Below are 19,461 nucleotides of genomic sequence, written 5' to 3'. Positions count from 1 at the left end.
GTGTGTCGCAGCTCTTAACTTTGAAAGCAACTCGTAGTCTATTAATAGTTAGAAACAGTTCTGTTTGCACAACTTGCTAAACTCAGAAGTTATCGCCTATGGGTTTATCGAAGCGTAAAATGTTTATCTTTTAGAAGGTGTACCTGCCCACACATCAGGCATACATCAGGGCCGTATTTCACACTGTAGGTTATCTTATGTGGAACAACGTGGTATACATGAACATTAGGTAACTTACCTAGTTGCTTAGTTACTGCAGGCGTGGCTCACTCCGCAATTTCGTCGCTTTGCTACAGGTAGCTAAAAGTGCATCCGTTCCACCCCAATTTTGGGGAAAGCCATTAGCCGCGCGTGGCGCTGTCGCCACCTAGCGGCCATATCCTGTGCTGATCGTGACAGACGCGTTTTGATAGAGAGTGAGTCTTCTGTACCTATTACTATTATTTATTCTATGCTTACTGTCACACAGTTTTGCTCCACAGTTGCTCCACAAAAGTTAACTGCGGTTAAGTAACGACGTGATATTTGACTTTAACTACATATTACTAAATAGTTCGTAACTATAATTATACGTAGTTCTACGATGCTGCATAAAATGAACGAAAAATACCTATGCTTTTTGGAATACATTATCGATCTAATTTTATTAAGTGATTAAGTACTTAACTATTGGTTCGATTAGCAACTTGCTAATACAAATTGAGATTCATTGCCAATACAGTTTCCACTGAGGCCATTTAAACTGAAAAATATTCATATTTTTGCCTGAACAATAGCCCGACCAATCCTTCTAAGCAATATCAAAATCTCCAGCAAAATTGTAATAGAATTCCATCTTGTTTGGTAGATATGGCAAATTTAAGTCTAGACTGCAATCCAGCTTAGGTCGTAACCTGTTTACACCGCATGTGTACACTCGGCACGGAAATTGAAATGCCACGACGCGTTTTCGTTGGCGGTAGCACATTTAAATTTCATCAAAGACTCGCGAGAACCATGTCTCGCGACAGCAAATTGTGTTTTCCACGCGAATAACGCGTATGTCGAAAGGCGTCGGGTACAATTTCGTTCTCTTCATGTTTTGTTTATGAATGTCAGTTCGTTTTTGCTTCATCTTGCTTGCTTTGGAATATATTCGGATCCTATCTGAATCGGCTTTGGCGAGAATGATACCTCAGAATAAATTTATTTCTAAAATACATATCATGTACATAATATATATTTATAACAGAATATGAGGTGAAACATCATTCTTTCCAGATTATTTGTTTATTACCTACTTTTTTCGAATTTAAGGGGAAATATATTCTTATCATTATTATTCTATAAGTATTAAAACACTAATTAGACAGTCGAAAATTTACCCTGATAATTATTTTAAATAGCATTCTTTTAAAACAAATTATTTTTTATCTTTCCTAAAGTAAGTAAGTAGTCCCTATATTTATAAAAAAATTGTATAAAAAATTACGTATAACATCTCTAAATTCTTTTGAAATTTAGGCAGCCATTGTGTACAAGCAAAAGCATCTGCAAAAAATCTCTGAGCAATCGTCGCTAAAATACATTCAATCGACCCGGGCCGCAGGAGCCTGCTATAAAATTTGTCCTCTCTTTGTTGCCAAGTATAAATCCTCAACGGAGTCGAATCCTTATCGACACTTTATCCAGTAGATACAGGCGGGATGCAATTTGCACCCTCAAATTGCGTTTTCCGCGTTGCCTAGTTCTATTTTGGTCAACTGCCTCGGAGCTCTGTACATTAAACTGTAACTTCAACGTAAAACAAATTATACTAAATTGTGGATTCAGTAGAGGTTTATTTACGGTATAAGATGGATGTTGGTTTATCGCGTTAAGGCAGCTCTGGGTTTTGCTGAAATTTAAAATGACTTAGCATGTTGACACAGAGATATCTCCGGAAAGTAAATGTTTAGGATTTTGAAGCAAAACTGTGCATATTTTTCTGTAAACTACTGTAATCGATAAATTCTAGAACTGCATAGCCTCACCATGCACAATAGGTTACTACGGCTATCGCCAGGGATTTTTTGATCGTTACTTATATAGGTGGATCTAAATTAAAATTTAAACTGTTTTAAAACTAATTTATCGTCGATAAAACATTAAAAACAACAAAAATCTGTTTTATGTACATTTTAACTTCGACACTGGTTAAAGTGCCTTAATTTTTTTATAATCGCTTTGTAACCAAGCTTACAAGAAGTACATCATTGTAGTTAGTACCGCACCTGTGTCGACCATGCCTTGTAATATTAAATAAGTAAGTATGTACTCTGTTTTAGGGCTGTACGTACTAATAAAAAAGGTGCTGGGGTCCCACTTGCAAGTATGATATAAAACGTTGCTTAGGTAAATTCCTCTACCCTTTGTGGCCACAAACCGAGCTTTTGTGGCAAAAATAATTCTTGCATATTCGGAATTATAACATATTTCAAGTGTTTGCATTTGTCGAAATGAACTGGATTATGCCAGGATTTTTGTTATCAGCTTTGTTTTAATGTTTACCTACTTGTAGCTACCTACAATAATACAAAGAAAAAGGAAAATAAATTTATAGGTACTTACCTATTATTCAAAAATAGATTTTGCATTTTTTATCGGTATTTATGTGATGAACACGAATAGTAGTTTGTTTTCGAGTCTTGTCTTCTACGTAATTATAATTAATGAGTTAAAAAAAATGATTTACCTAGTTTGAAGACCTTAGTTTGAGGACTATAACGAGGATAAAACTATTTTTGTCTTTACAGGTGTTATTCGACAGTTTCACTCTCGGTCGCTTCACATCCTTCACAGAAGATGGATGTCCCGATGGCTACATGCAGATCCAAGAGGCCAGTAGGCCCCAAGTCGGCGGCTCCTGGTGCGGGACCTCGTGGGGCCCGTCCATATACTACAGCGAAACAAAATCCATTACGCTCATTATACGCTTACTACACTTATCGAAAGAACAGAACAATTACAATTTTGATTTCCGTATGGCGTACAAGGTGTTGAGAAGAGAATATGCCACAGTACGATTTGGAGGAACGCCTCCATCAGGTAAGTTTAACTAAACATATTCACATTAGTGTCCTAGTATTATGTCGTATTTGCCAATTACATACGTCTCTTTTATGCTTCACATTCAGCTAGAACCATAAACCGTAACATAAATAAAACGTCACACAGAGATATTACTTTCTTACGGGTAAAACAAGAGAAACAGGCTACAAAAAGCGTTCACAAATCTCATAACAATTTCTCGTTTCAGAACGTCCTTTTTTCAAGCTCAGGCCTATGCCTTATCCCGTAAACATATCACGGGGTGAAGATACGAACGTCGCTAGAACGACAAAAACCGAGTATTACCTCGGGGATTTGATCTCCGGAACTTATTGCTCGCGGATCTTCAGCGACTGCGATCGTAAAAACTGTAGGCTACAGTCGCCTAATTTCCCAGGCGTTTACCCCAGAAACTTGACCTGTTACTACGCCGTGCGACAACACGAAGTGCCTCAAGGAAAACACGCTTTAATTGTGGTGAAACAGCCGAATGGTCAGCTCGTCTCAATTAGAAGTCAGAAGGCATTGTACGCCGCGTCTCAACAAGAGCGCGGAAACAATGGACGGGAGTTGAAAGTCTGGCAACAATGCGACGAAGTGCAAGACTATGTTACCGTATACGACGGTTATACGACTAGGGATCCTGTTATTTTGAAGTTTTGTGGCGGCGGGGTCGCCGTCCCTGAAGCGATATCGAGCGGACCTGAATTATTAGTTGAATTCACGACATCACCTTTTGGAACATTCTTACAGCCAGCGACTTTGCAGTCACTACACGGATTCCAGTTGGAAATTGAGGTAAGATTTAAAATATCCCGACTAAAGTAAAGTGCTTTTTATACAAATCTGGAACTTCATTTGCAAAACGACTGAAAAAGTTATCTAAGTGTCAGCGTTTGCTCTACCTCGTATAATAAATGCAAATTCCGTCGCAGCGTCGTCGGTGGTTCCAAAACTATAACCATTCACTGTAAATGCAAATTATACTTTGAAATAGTTTAATGTTATAATCCCAATGATATTATAAGACAAATTTATGTTGGGTTCGGTTTAATTCTGCTTTTATATTGCAATGTGGATGGGTACTAGTACTTTATCGTCGGTGTAATACGATTTTAACGGTGGCTTGTTTTTAAACAATTTTAAAGCGGTTTCTGGAGCTGTTTGGCTCCTTTCCAAATTGCAATTAAGCGAAAAGTTGATTCTGGATAAGCGTTCATTATTAATGATCATTAGCCGTGATAAGGATCATCTTTGTAATTTTAGTATCTATACGTATGTACGTATATGTGGGCCATACTGAAAGTTTCTGGAGTCTGGTATATGAGAAGACTTATTTTTTCTAAGTGGAATAGGACTAGGAATTTTTAGTATGCCCTAAGTATTAGGTAATAGAAGCTTTTATGGCTATTATAGATTAAGCTTTATGTATAGAAGACTCTGACTTGCACTACGCATGATACACTAAATAACAAATATGAATAACTTTAACCTTAATGTTTATAGCATATTTAAAATAATCAATGTCCTTATCTACAATACGTATACTGCTTATAAATCAATTATCCATTTATCGTGCAAACGAAATCCTCAAATAATCCAAATGTATTTAACATTTGGATGGAGACATATCATTAATATTACCTCTAATTAATCATTTCCATTAGAGCTCCCTATACCTAATAGGTACCCAAACCATTTTACATTAATGTTCCAATAGAAACCTAGAAACCTTGAAATAATTTACGATACCTATTTGTTCATCTGTAAGTACCCATTTAGAACAATATTCCAATTTACCATGAAATTTTAGTAACCTCCTAAGTCCCTGCTGCGTACAAATCTATTTTGAAATTTTATTGTACAACTAAGGGTTCCAATTTCAAAAACAAAACAATTGCTTCTGGGTCTCAGAAGGTTACGTATTAAGTAAATGAACCGCTAAATTGCAAGACGACTGTGTGAATGGGTTTCATTTTAATGTATCCATGCAATTTTGAGTCTTGCTATTTAGTTCGATGTGTTTTCTAATATCTGTTGAGTGTATTCGTACCTATCTGATATGTTACTGAAAGGGGTTAACGATAACATACGAGAATATCATCGTGCAGGGTTATTTAAAGTGTTTCGTTTCGGGTGAACGGTAATAAATCAAGAAGTGCCCTAGAGACCCCGCTTGGGCTCCGGCCAAAGTGTAATTAGTACCGTAGGCCCGAGCACATAATGGGGCAGCGACCAAACTGTATCCGCACATTGTTTCAACTACGAAATTAGGACGCGTCCCCTTTTTGCAATGAAACTTAAAAGCAAATACTGGAGGCCATGTTATTCTACCCCAACGCAAACGTAAGCCAAACATGTACCGGGTGGAACAGAACGAGGGACTTTTATGCACACGGGGAATTGTTTAGGCTACGTACTTCATTGTTTAATATTAATCACGTTAATATTTCTAACCGTTTGTGAGATACAGTTTGTTAAGCAGTAGCGCAAAAATCTGCAGCATGCAGCATCTGTAAAGTTAGGGTAACATTCCATTTCTGACCGCAGCTGCACTACTGGTACTAAACGCGTCTGTGTTATTGTCAATTTAGTAAAAGTGAAATCAACAGTAGTGCAGCTGTCGTTGGAAATGGACTGTCACCTTTAATGACATGTATGTGTCAATTTAAAATGTAAATAACTTTGTAGTGGTAGGGTTTTCACTGATAAAAATATTTCATTTGAATTATTTTGTTTTATTTTTTAATCCAGAGTTACGATTATAATAACTCTATTGTAGAACACTTAGCTAACACTATCCTTTCAGCTCAGTCTCTAGAAATGTTCCACCCTGTTTGCTGACAAAACAATTAGATTCCTCGAACGCCGTTTCCATTTCATTGCTTTGATTAACGATTGCGTTCTGTTTTTGTTCATGTAATTAATCTGTTTCAGGTTAGATTCGTCGATCAACAGTCGCCGACATATGCTAAGAACAAAAGAGCCTGTGAGTTCTGGATCAGAGGCACGGGAAGAGGGATTTTGGAACACCCACAGCATTCTCTGCCGCCGAACACAACATGTCTTTATCATATGCAGGGAATTGACACATCTGGGCCGTCAGGGCGGAACCTTATATACAGAAGGCCGTCCTTCTCCGCCCCTAGATTCAGAGTATGGTTCTCCGTATTAAAATTCTACGTAATTAATGCGCTTAATCCCAATTTGCCCGAAGACGAGTACTGCGGCAGCCATTTAAATATTTGGGACGGTCCTATGAGAATATCACCCGGATGCAGCGATATTTTTTGGTAAGTTAGTCGTCTTACTTTATACGTCTATATACTCGTGCCTAATGAATGACTCTCACGAGATTAATCCTAAAATTATAAATGTCTGTTAAAGCAGAGTTCCTTTTAGTCCGCAATTATTTGCACATTAATTACCTCGGTTTAAATACCATTGGATCGTGTTACAGTAATTATTTCCATTTAAATGAGAAATGCAAATAAATGATCAAACCAAATTTAAAAAGTTGTATTGTAATCGGAATAATGTCGTCCTCATGATTATAATGAGTACGAAGAAAACTATGCTAGTAATGGTAGGTATTTATTAATAAAAAATTACCTCTATTTCAGTGACAAGGAGCGCTCAGTCCAAATGTCCCGCGCCACATCAGCTCAATCAGTGATTGTTGGTCGACCGCCCACAAATGCCACGCTCATCGCCCGCTTCTGCCGTGAGCGAGCGCCCAGGACCTGTGAGCACGCAATTTTGAGAAGATCCAGGACTTGCGCGCGCACAGAGAGCTTCCTGTCGAAAGGGGATTCGCTGACGTTGGAACTGAAGTTGACGCAGGGAACAGCTTTGAAGTAAGTTAATCAGCCTTTAAAAGCTTTCGCCTATATTGTCAGAGCTCTTATAATGGTTCTGCTACTAGCAGACACCCAGGACCTAATGAGCACGCCGTTTTAAAAGATTTATTACTAACGTTTAGTTACTATAAGTGTAACACAAAACTCTTCTGTAAAAAGTCAAATAATTCCTGATACAAACTTAAGGGCATCAGTAAATCTATTCATAAATAAATCACCTGGATTTTTTTGCATAATATACTGTAACTTGTATGTTCATCTTCATATATCTATCGTAACTCAAATTTTAAATTCATATACAGGATGAATCATAAGTCGTGAATAGAAATATGTTTTTCTAACTCCATAAACAACGAACAATTTAATGCCCCTACTATTACTATAAAAAATAAGTTCAAAAACTAAAACCCGACTACTGCAAATCGCGCTCTAAAAAGTATGAAACAAGATAGAATTCTTATCTGAAATTATTAAACAGGAAATATTATAAATGTTATCATTTTTTAAATAAAAAAATACAACGTAATATAATTTACTACAATATTTATATATTTACAGAGATATTCAAAGGATCTCCGTGGTCGTATGCTACGATTATAAACTTTAAAGTAAAGTGGCATACGACCACGGCTATCCTCTGAATCTCTGTAAATATATAAAAAATGTAGTAAATTATATTACGTTGTATTTTTTTATTAAAAAAAATGATAACATTTATAATATTTCCTGTTTAATAATTTCAGATAAGAATTCTATCTTGTTTCATACTTTTTAGAGCGCGATTTGCAGTAGTCGGGTTTTAGTTTTTGAACTTATTTTTTATTTAATTAATTTTGGGGTCAAGACTTCGTTACTAACTATTTGAAGTTACTTTACTTTTGCGAGGGCGTCTTCAGTACAGAAATGCACGCAGAGCGCCGCATATATCGGGCTGCGCCATCCTTTGGCATGGAGGCGCTTTCGGCGCCCGGCTTTAGAATACGTACAGCGTGCCTCGTACGTCGGGCTACGCCCAACTCTATTAGTATGAGGGCGCCGAAGGCGCCCGGCTTTGGAACGCGTACAGCGTGTCTCGTACGTCGGGCTACGCCCGACTCCTTTGGTATGAGGGCGCCGAAGGCGCCCGGCTTTGGCACGAGTACAGCGTGTCTCGTACGTCGGGCTACGCCCGACTCTTTAAGTATGAGGGCGCCTTCGGCGCCCGGCTTTGGAACGCGTACAGCGTGCCTCGTACGTCGGGCTACGCCCGACTCTTATAGTTTGAGGGCGCCCTCGGCGCCCGGCTTTAGAACGCGTACAGCGTACCCCGTACGTCGGGATAAGCCCGACTCTTTTAGTATGAGGGCGCCTTCGGCGCCCGGCTTTGGAACGCGTACAGCGTGTCTCGTACGTCGGGCTACGCCCGACTCTTTTAGTATGAGGGCGCCTTCGGCGCCCGGCTTTGGAACGCGTACAGTGTACCTCGTACGTCGGGCTACGCCCGACTCTTTTAGTGTGAGGGCGCCTTCAGGGTCCGGCTTTGGAACGCGTACAGCGTACCTCGTACGTCGGGCTACGCCCGACTCTTTTAGTATGAGGGCGCCTTCGGCGCCCGGCTTTGGAACGCGTACTGCGAGCTTCGTACGTCGGGCTACGCCCGACTCTTTTAGTATGACGGCGCCTTCGGCGCCCGGCTTTGGAATGCGTACAGCGTACCTCGTACGTCGGGATACGCCCGACTCTTTTAGTGTGAGGGCGCCTTCGGCGCCCGGCTTTGGAACGCGTACAGCGTACCTCGTACGTCGGGCTACGCCCGACTCTTATAGTTTGAGGGCGCCTGCGGCGCCCGGCTTTAAAAAACGCCTACAGCGTACCTCGTATGTCGGGCTACGCCCGACTCTTTTAGTATGAGGGCGCCTTCGGCGCCCGACTTTGGAACGCCTACAGCGAGCTTCGTACGTCGGGCTACGTTCTACTCTTTTAATGTAAGGGCGCCTTCGGCACCCGGCTTTGGAACGCGTACAGCGTACCTCGTACGTCGGGCTACGCCCTACTCTTTTAGTATGAGGGCGCCGAAGGCTTTGGAACGCGTGCTGCGAGCTTCGTACGTCGGGCTACGCCCGACTCTTTTAGTATGACGGCGCCTTCGGCGCCCGGCTTTGGAACGCGTACAGCGTACCTCGTACGTCGGGCTACGCCCGACTCTTTTAGTATGAAGGCGCCTTCAGGGTCCGGCTTTGGAACGCGTACAGCGTACCTCGTACGTCGGGCTACGCCCGACTCTTTTAGTATGAGGGCGCCTTCGGCGCCCGGCTTTGGAACGCCTACAGCGTACCTCGTACGTCAGGCTACGCCCGACTCTTTTAGTATGAGGGTGCCTTCAACACCCGGCTTTGGAACGCCTACAGCGTACCTCGTACGTCGGACTACGCCCGACTCTTTTAGTATGAGGGCGCCGAAGGCACCCGGCTTTGGAACACCTACAGCGAGCTTCGTACGTACAGCGTGCCTCGTACGTCTCTTGTACGGCTGTTGCCTACATTGTGGCTGATCTGGACTTTTGTACCTATTTGCGTTATAAAATATTGCAGATCATTAAAAAACACCATGTATAGTATAGATAGTGGCCAAACAAATTTCTTTTGCAAAAATCTTCTTGTATCGCCTTAATAGGGAAATACGCGGATAGAACCCAGAGCGCTTTTAGATTCGTAGTTCGAATTACCTACCCGATAAATTAATGTTTTATCGGGTTCATGTAAGCAAAGCCGGATGCAAAAGCTAACAATATGTATATATTTGAAATGTGCTAAATGATATACAACACGTCATCATTATTTTATTTTATTTTTTTGGTTCGTGACTTATGACCTCTAGATGGCGCCGTGTTCATTTTTTTGTGACGTCATATAGCCTATAACCAGCGGACGATTAAGACGATTCGAATGACATATCGTTTGTCAAATTATAATGCGTACTTTAGAAGTTCTGAGGGAACAAATGAACATACATACATACATACCCACATACATACCGGTCAAAATCATAACCCTCCTTTTGCGTTGCCGTAGTCGGGTAAAAATCAGACAAGATTTTTTTATTTTTTTGTTTATTTTTTGTCATTTATTTTACTTTTATAAGTAGATTTAGGATATAACAACGGCTTCTTAAGATATTTAAATTAGTAAATTGAATTGCCTCTTTGAATCGGAACTGTCGTTGACATCAATTTTGTCATTTGTCCCAGTTAGAAATAAAATTTACTTAATTTATAATTTGAAATATCTTACAAAGCTGTTTAAATACCACATTGCCACTTGTAAAAGTAAAATAAATGATAAAAAATAAACAAAAAAAAAAATGTCTGATTTTAGTAAGAGTAGGGGCATTAAATTGCTCTTAGTTTATGGAGTTAGAAAATCATATTTCTATTCACGACTTATGATTCACCCTGTATAGATAACAAACATGTTTCGTAAGGTGTTAAAGAAACTGAACGGTTATTATTTATTTATTTATTTAGAAATTTAACTCAGGCAACAAGGCCCATATTACAAATACCTGACAGACTAATATACATAATGTATTTTATAAACTTAAAACTAAACACTATTTAGTCGACAAAACGGCGTTGCTCCGTTGCATCGGCTGCTCTTGTGTCGGATTCGGCAGTTTGCCCCGGAACCTCCGAAACACGACACCTTTCGGCCAGAAGTCGGCCGGGTATTATTTTCTTGTGCTAATATTGTTTCGTTTTCTTCTTCCAGGCCAATATTCTTCAAAGCCCTGTACGAGTTCGTCGACCTCCACCAAGACGGCGAGCCGTGGGGGCGCGGTCCATGTTCCAGAAGGTTTTCTTCCCGATCCTTTCCTGAGGCACCCCCAGATCCACCTGTCACGTTCTCTTCGCCTAGAGATGTCTTCCTGTATGGTCGCGGCGGCTCAAGAAATATAAGGTAAGATGCAGTTTTTACTGGCACGAGATGCATGATCAGTGCCAGTACAATCACTACACGCTATAAAATTCCCTCGCCGCGTCTGTCTGTTTATATGTTCGCGATAAACTCAAAAACTATTGAACGGATTGTCATGCGCTTTTCACTTATCAATAGTGTGATTCTTGAGGAAGATTTTAATGTATAATTTGTTAAGGTTTACCTATGCAAAGCTGGGGCGGGTCGCTATAGTTATTATAATAAGTATAATAAGAGGATTTAATTCTCATTATAGTTTTTGTTTGGTACGGTTTCACTTGCCTGTGATGGCTGTGATCTATAGCTTTTATAAAAAGACATAACTTGCTATATTATATTAGCATATCTGAACGTGCATATAAAAATATTATGTTTGGATTTGTTCAATCATAATAAAGTTTTATGTCTAGTCATCTTTATTTCATGTCTAATTCTATGAGTTGTGTTACGATAAGCATCGGAACCAAGCAATCGGAAAATTAATGGTTGAAGAGCATAATATTGATTTGCAACTTGTTGGTAAAGATATCGGTATTCTCGTTTCAGTTGCACCTACCGTTTCGAGGCCAATCCAGGCGAAGTGATTCGGCTCCGGGTGTGGGGCGTCCGCAGTGGTGGCCGTCTTTGTCGCTCGGTCCATTCCGCGCATTCGCCCTGGTATCGTTGCGCAGGAGACCCGACTGCGGCTGTTAGGATCTTTGACAGGCTGTGGAGAGATGGCGGGCCGGGGGTGCCAAGGGATTGCTTGTGCAGGTAACACATATTTCTATTAACTTATGAAATAGTTATACTCATGAAACCTTTAGATTTACATCCCAAAGATCTGAAACATCTAAGAAAACACAAAAAAAATGTGACGTATAACTTGTAGCGGACTGTCAGATAGGTAGTAAAAAAATACATTGTAAGACCATCAGGACCGCATAAGTATCCACCGTTAACCTAACTGCTAACTTTACCTTCAAGACTACTTACTTACCAATAACTTATCGATAACGTACATATGAAGAGAAAATTTAAAATTATTACAGTCTAGAGAAAAGGAAGCGCTGGTGGCCTAGCGGTAAGAGCGTGCGACTTGCAATCTGGAGGTCGCGGGTTCAAACCCCGGCTCGTACCAATGAGTTTTTCGGAACTTATGTACGAAATATCATTTGATATTTGCCAGTCGCTTTTCGGTGAAGGAACACATCGTGAGGAAACCGGACTAATTCCAATAAGGCCTAGTTTACCCTCTGGGTTGGAAGGTCAGATGGCAGTCGCTTTCGTAAAACTAGTACATACGTCAAATCATGGGATTAGTTGTCAAGCGGACCCCAGGCTCCCATGAGCCGTGGCAGAATGCCGGGATAACGTGAGGAAGAAGAGACAGTCTAGAGAAAAGGGTCTTACACATTTAACCCTAAAATAATCAACGTGTGTTCAGTTTATTTTCATCACCTTGCCCGCTTATCCACTTCATCTGCTGACTGTACAATAAAGTCTTACATACATTTTGCTTTGAATTTCCAGTGACATCAACGACTACGAATTCACATCGACCTCGACAATCGCCGAACTGAAATTCGACGTAGTAAACATGTCCGCTGTAGACGACTTCAGGTCCTTCGGTTTCGAGGCCTCGGTGGAATTCATCAGGCTGGATACGGTGTGCGAGAGCTCGCATAAGGTGAATGGCGCTAGTGGCGAGCTGAGACTGGCGGCTATGCACCCAGCATCGGAAGCGGTAAGTAGAATAGAATAGAATTTATTAGTAAGCACAAGCACCAACAAACGAGACAATACATAATATAAAAGAAAACACAAAATAAGATTAAAGTGCCGCGAAATGGCTCCATCTCAGCATGTTGCTGGTGGCTTCCAGCGCTGATCTTCCGATGAGACCATTAAGAGAGAAGGAGCACAGAAGGTAGCAGTCAAGAAGAAAAAGACAAAGTCGTGGTTAAACATAAATTAGTGGTTAAATATTGTAGTCAGGCATGAAGCTGTTGTCTCTCTTGTCCATGCGCTGAAGAAAATATTCATTTGTTATTCATCATTATTTCAGCGCATTAAGATCTGAGAACCACGAGACAAGTTCTTGATCTGCTACCCTTTTGTGCAACAAGCTGAAGCATTTTGTTCATTGGAATCTCTAATCGATTAAACCTCGATCGTTTTCAAAAAATACCCACTCTTAATCAAATACACAGTAAAATAAAATAAAAATATTAGAACAACAATTCATGCAAAAGACATGGAATCCATAAAAACTAAATCCAAAGACCCATCAAACAGGAATTTTGCAATCGAAATTTTCCCCATCACATCAGATTACTGACTCTCCCTCAGTCAATTAAACAGTTTTATGTCACATTACAGGAACACTGTGAACATCGTCCGTGGCTAATCGACCCGTCACCAGGCCGTTACCTGTACCTGCAGATTCAAGGAAGCATCATAAAAGAACCGGAGCTAGACAACTTCACTCTTCTGAACAATATCACAGTGGCTCCCGACTTGCGACATTTGTGCAGGACGCAGAACAGAATAGCGGTGTATGCTGGTGGATTATCCCCTATCTTCATTTGTCCTCAACCCCCTGAAGAACAGGTAAAGACATTATTATTATATCTTTAAAAATATGACATAAAATAACAATCAATCAATTAACATTTATTGAGGAAACCATTAGATTAAACGGACATGCTTAGTCAGATACAATTAAAGAACTCTGCAAACTCAGCTTTTGGCTGTGACAGTTAAAACCGCAATTTATATAAAGGGATCTTAGTAATCAATTTTCATGTCGGCTAGTGATCGACAGAAACATCGATTTGAGTGTAGGTAGTTGCATTCTATAAACAAATTTAAATTATAATTTAGGTTGAATCCTAGTTTGGCACGTGTTTGGCACATTTATCAGTAGGTGCCCGATTCCTATAAAAAATGTTATGATTTCAGTGGGAGGAGGTCGTCGAGATTTTCTCCGAAGGCTGGTCGAAAGAGGTAGACGGTCTGGCACGTCACGTGCTAGGCCCACCGCCGTCGCCGGACCGCTTCGACCTGGACTGGCCGAGGTCTCTCTCGGTGGAGCTCATTGCGGTAGAACACGGCTCTTACTACGTGTCCTGGCTGGAACTTTCTAGAAGGTAAGAAAATTGTAGTTTGTTCTACGTTATAGATGCAATACGCCTCCTCCCGGTACGGGAAGAAGAGGCCGGCCCAAGAAGCGATGGCTTGATGTCGTCAAGGAGGACATGCGTGCCAGCGGACTCACTACCAGGGATGCCGAAGATCGGGCAAAGTGGTCACGAAGGAGTCGGAAGGCGGACCCCGGGTCCTCGCGCCCCGCGCGGGGGCACAGCCGGGATTGACGCCAGGATGATGATGATGAGTTTGTTCTACGTTATAGATGCAATACGATTTAAGTACGATTGTCCCGTTGACTTCATCAAAGATAGTAAAAGCCATCTTGTTCATTCAGCTCTCATGTAGGTATAATTTTAAAGTACCTAGCAGAAATCCAGCCCTATGATAATACGTCGTGTTAGTGAACGACGAACTTCATATTCTAAGGAATTTGTCTAGTGTGTTGACGATTTAGAAAAACGTGATTGACGCCATTTACGTAGCTTTGTACCTACTTATTGCAATAGATATCGCTTTGAGCCCTTATTGGATGCGTAAGTACTCGTAGTAAATACGAGTAATTGAAAGAATTCGAGGCGCCCAATAGCCCTATATAATTTAAGAGGCTTTAAAAGCCAATTTTGCTAGTTCAACTTTGTTGCGTTTGTGCCTTATATTGTTTTTCCATATAAGGATGATTCTGTTTTTACATAAAAAATATAATACCGTCTTTTCCAGACACGCCAGCGAACGTGGCGGCGTATTCGCCTTGTCCGGCGACTGCGAGTACCGTTGCTCATCTCTAGACGCCTGCATAGAGCCCGCGCTGTGGTGTGACGGGATCGCGCAGTGCCCACACGGGGAGGACGAGCGCCTGGCTCAATGCTCCGCGCTTTTGCGAGTCCCGGCGCATTACGCTGCGGCTATGTTGGCGTTCGCGGTGCTGGTAGCCACCGCTGTAGTAAGTTCCTATATCTAGTTCGTTTTTCTGGGCCGGTTCCGCAAGTCGAAATCCAAAGTGCTTATGTTGTGTGGTACCTGATATTTATGACTAATTAATTTTTGGACATAACGCCTGAACACACCCCGTTAGAGTAATTTAAGCTCTGTTAGATATGCAACATACTTTAATTGGTCTTCTCGCCATTTGTGGATGTCGTAGTTAGAATTGATTTTTCTATTATGTGGTAATAATTTCATCGATCGGTTGATCACATCATGAAGTAAAACCTAACCTAATCGTTAAGTGTATAATTTTAAAAAGGCATTACAAGATCTGATTCTATGAACTAGCCTCGACATTTATATGTTTTTCACTATTCTCTTTTTCTTGTATCAATAAATGTAACTTTTTTTACAGTTGGCTGTAGCGCGCAACTGTCGACGGCGCCGCTCTGCGCTCCAGCAGCGCCTGAAGAGCCTCTCCTCGGACACCGCCATCTTCGACGAGAAAGAAGTGATTTGCTGACCAAGCGAGGACTCCGTGCGATACGTGGAAGTAGACCGCGTCACCACCGTGTGACGTGCTTCCCGCGCGGAGTCCTTATGGCACGTTGTTCCACTTTCCAAATCGCCAGCTCTGAGGATGGAAATGTACTGTTGTTGGGAAACTTTATTCGCATGAGGGTCAGTTAGGAACACACATAAGCACTAAAGCTTAACGTTTCATGTTCAGGAATGGTTTTGCTTGTTTAATTCCATTAATTGTCTTTACAGACAACGTATTTAGAAAGAGCGCGAGATCACCGCACCTTGCTGCAATTTTATTTGTTTTTGACCGCAAGTTTTCTTAATAGGCTCCATCGAATAGTATTTAAGTATCTTTGACCTAACTTCAATACGATAGGATGGAGCCTTTATTATTCTTATTAATGTCGCGAATAAACAAGTAGCGTCTACATGATCTCACTTTTGCGTTGTGTTGCTTACTGGCCTTTGTGTGAGTGTGAGATTATGGGTAAATCGCTAATGCAATAAAAGTGTTGGTTGGTATTCTTAGAGGATTAGACGCGAAGCGATTAAGGTTCGAATTGTTGATAGGATTAACGGTTGTGTGAAAAAGTGTTCGCATTTTAAACACTTTTCGTACTTATGCAGCCAATTTATTGGATTATAGACGATCTCAATTGATATTTAATAGTAACGATAATGGATAGTGTTTTTAAAATTGAAGGGTTGAGTCCTCAAAGCTGGTTCAGAGTCGAAGTTTTTAGAAATGTAAATAAGATTGGGATTCAAAGATGAGAATGTTCTTAAATTTTGGACCAAGTGCAGTCGATCGGTGTTTGTAACTTGGTATAAATTATGTATAAAAGTTTACTGTTCAAATCCCGTGTGATTTTTATTTGAACAGTTTACGTGAGAGGGAAAAAATAAGTCAACGAAAATTCATGGTACAAACCAAGAAAAGTCATTAAATATTTTGAACAAGTAAACAAATCTAAGAAAGTATGTTGATGAATTTCTTATCTATTTATATTTAATACTTACATAAACTCAAAATCAATTAAATCACATTTTTCAGTAACTACAGGTCTTTTCAATACAACACAAAGAAAAAATACGAGTAAATATGCAGTCACCACACGGGATTGTTATGCAATTTAAGGCTCTTGCTATATTGGAAATTCTATAGCATAAGTATAGAAAAACCAATTTAGCTAGGACCCTAAGTGGCGCAACAATCTCGGAGCGTGAGGGTACAAGGGTAAACACATTTAAAATTAAGATGTCAAACGAGGCAAAATTAAACAGATAACGCACAATGTATGATTCTGAGTGAGTGGCCGATCGACTCTGACACAATTTGAGTTACGAGTTATTGTGATTATTGCAACAATTGTACATAAAAAATGAATTCGTAGCAAGTATTGTTCTCATTCGTTAATGTTTAGGCACAGTTACATAACACTATAGCAGATACACCGCTGTCAAATGAAAACTCATAGCCTGCAATGACTCAACCAAGGGGCCTTTTCTCAAAAGCTCGTAAAGCAGGCCACTGACGAGCCTTCCAAATGGATGCCGTTACAATGGATTCATCCAAATGGACGGCATCCTAATATTAAACCTTGTACGTTTTTGACATTCACGGACCGATTTTGGATTGCAGCCACGCTATTTGGACTGTTGGAAGGCTCATCAGTGGCCTGCTTAATACTTTCAAAAACGTGTTTTTTCGTCTGGTGTGTCTGATGTAGCATTCTGTAATAGGTTGTTTAGGATTAATATGATATCGTTACGGCAATAATTTTATTTAAAGTTGTTTGATTGGTGCAATCGAAATCATACCCTGTGTTCTGAATAACTTAAGTAGTATTCGTATACGTGATATAAAACTGCCATTTTTATATAAAATATTGTTCGTATGTCGTTATGAATATTATAAAATTTATTTGTGACTCGTTTGTTTTTGTAATTCTTTTTTTGATGTCAAATATTGTTCTAGCGTCATTTACTGTACCTACGAATATTCCAATTATTACCATCTTGAAAAATCATTCATAATGTAGAAGACCTAATATTATTGTAATTCATGAAATATCCTATTGTATTGGAAACGGTGTAAATATAACTAAAACTATTCATATCTTAGAAATGTATTAAAGTTATATTGTTTGTTTCCCAGGGAAATTCATAAATTTTACGACATCGCGTTAACTATTAGTGAAATTAATGAAAATATTTAGCTAACTTATTCAACTAAATGATAACACTAAAACAAAAACTAAAGAAACAATGTGATTACTCATTAAAATCTATTCAGAGCGTTATTATTTAGTTGAAAATGTTATTAGAAATCCGAATAAAAATTTGAAAATTTTAGATAGAGAATCATAAAGCAAATATTACAAAGTTACTTACCTATTTTATTCAGAAAATGAGTTTTATATTAAAAATATTTGAAACCCGCTTTGTTATACTATTTTCAATTATTTCGGTTTAGGTATCCTAAAAATAAGCTAGTGAATTTATTAATTAAGGAATTATAGTGACACTGGATTTAGAAAATGTTTGTATCGTCTTCCATAATGTATGAAAATTCCGGTTTGTTTTCCCTTCACCAAAACTATAATTTAAAATAGATATCATTTACTGAAGAAAAATGGTTCATGACTTCGAACGCCCAAGGCAGGAATCGCACCCGTGTCTGCGGCATTATGACGTAGTTTAGCGAAAAGGGTCCATCCTTTAAATCTGATATTTAAATAAATGACTTTTCTTTTTGACAAAAAGTTCAAATCGAATTGACAGATTTTTGTGGATTGGTTCCTTTTCCCTAAATCACGATTTACCGCTATACCACTTGGTGTTTTTTTTCATATATTTTAAGTAATACCAGGAAGTCCCTTCTTAATGGACTACTGATAGTTCTCAAGTTACAAGACTCCATGGAACTGGCCCCTGATTATCGATGTCTTTGTTCTAATGGGGTTCAAAACGAAATTGCATATTGCGCCCCTGAGGCTATCTTCTACTGAAAAATGTAATGATAAAAGCTAACGTGATTTTCTCAGGTCTCAAATGGTAAAAAAGCGCAATAATGAAAGCGCGAATCCTTCTAGCTTCCAACTAGCCTAGTAACCCTGCCTATTTAATTTAAATCATCGAATATTGATGCTTTGGACTCCTTTGGAGTGTTCATTCTCATAATGGCAGAATCAATTAGCTTTTATCACCGAAAGGGCCATTTAATTATCAGTTACCCAATTTCCTAAGTACATGAAATCTAAAACCTGAAATGTTTCACACGGTCATTATAATGATAACTATACAAATCGACATTATAATGGAAGATAGGCCGCATCAGGTTCATCCTGGATGACAATAATGATGGATAATTAATAGCTAAGCAGATATACCTAATTTCACGTTCAAAACATTGATTACGAAGAGTTAAATGATGATAAATAAGAAGTTTTTGAAATAAATTATTTATTGCATGATATGTGTCTTGTTATTTTTACACAAACCATTTTATTAGGTACTTCTACAATTCTCATATGCAATGAGTGAATATGACTTAAGCACACGAAATTCAGCAGAAAAAACCTCAAAGAAACTTCTTACTGCCGTATTCGAACAATGAGATACGTCAAATACTAGATATTGAAACGATATGGATTTGATATGTCAGTGTCAAACAAGTGTCAAAAGTGACGTATTTGTTTGAAGAAACGTCAATTTTGACACTTGTTTGACACTGACATATCTAATCCATATCTTTTCTAGATCTATTAACTGACGTATCTTAAAGTTGGAATTAGGCCGTCAGTCCTTCTTGCAGTTGGCTGTTCAACTTGCTATAGTTCGACCAAGAAAAGTCTGCAGCGATTTTAATGACTCACGCAGCGCAAGTATTATTTACTTATACGCCACACTTTCATAGAAGTTTTGACGTTAAAAATAACACTTGCACTGCGTGTGCTATCGAAATCGTTGCAGACTTTTCTTGGTATAACTCTATC

General features: G+C 39.5%; 1 protein-coding gene across 1 annotated transcript in view; it reads left to right on the top strand.

Annotated features, from left to right (window-relative positions):
• LOC134665041 (uncharacterized) overlaps positions 1-18,939 on the top strand; it is a 116,285-nt gene extending 97,346 nt beyond the window's left edge. Inside the window, exons 4-14 of the mRNA XM_063521823.1 lie at positions 2,775-3,066; positions 3,278-3,867; positions 6,007-6,362; positions 6,693-6,926; positions 10,676-10,864; positions 11,429-11,635; positions 12,395-12,608; positions 13,244-13,474; positions 13,826-14,013; positions 14,732-14,954; positions 15,354-18,939. Coding sequence (XP_063377893.1) covers positions 2,775-3,066; positions 3,278-3,867; positions 6,007-6,362; positions 6,693-6,926; positions 10,676-10,864; positions 11,429-11,635; positions 12,395-12,608; positions 13,244-13,474; positions 13,826-14,013; positions 14,732-14,954; positions 15,354-15,461 — 2,832 coding nt within the window. The 3' untranslated portion in view covers positions 15,462-18,939. The remainder of the gene's footprint in view (positions 1-2,774; positions 3,067-3,277; positions 3,868-6,006; positions 6,363-6,692; positions 6,927-10,675; positions 10,865-11,428; positions 11,636-12,394; positions 12,609-13,243; positions 13,475-13,825; positions 14,014-14,731; positions 14,955-15,353) is intronic.
• The last annotated feature ends 522 nt before the right edge of the window (positions 18,940-19,461 follow it).

This window comes from Cydia fagiglandana, chromosome 6, assembly GCF_963556715.1.
Source record: "Cydia fagiglandana chromosome 6, ilCydFagi1.1, whole genome shotgun sequence".
NCBI lineage: Eukaryota > Metazoa > Arthropoda > Insecta > Lepidoptera > Tortricidae > Cydia > Cydia fagiglandana.
The sequence above is the reverse complement of the archived record's forward strand: the minus strand, read 5'-3'. Positions and strand labels throughout refer to the sequence as shown.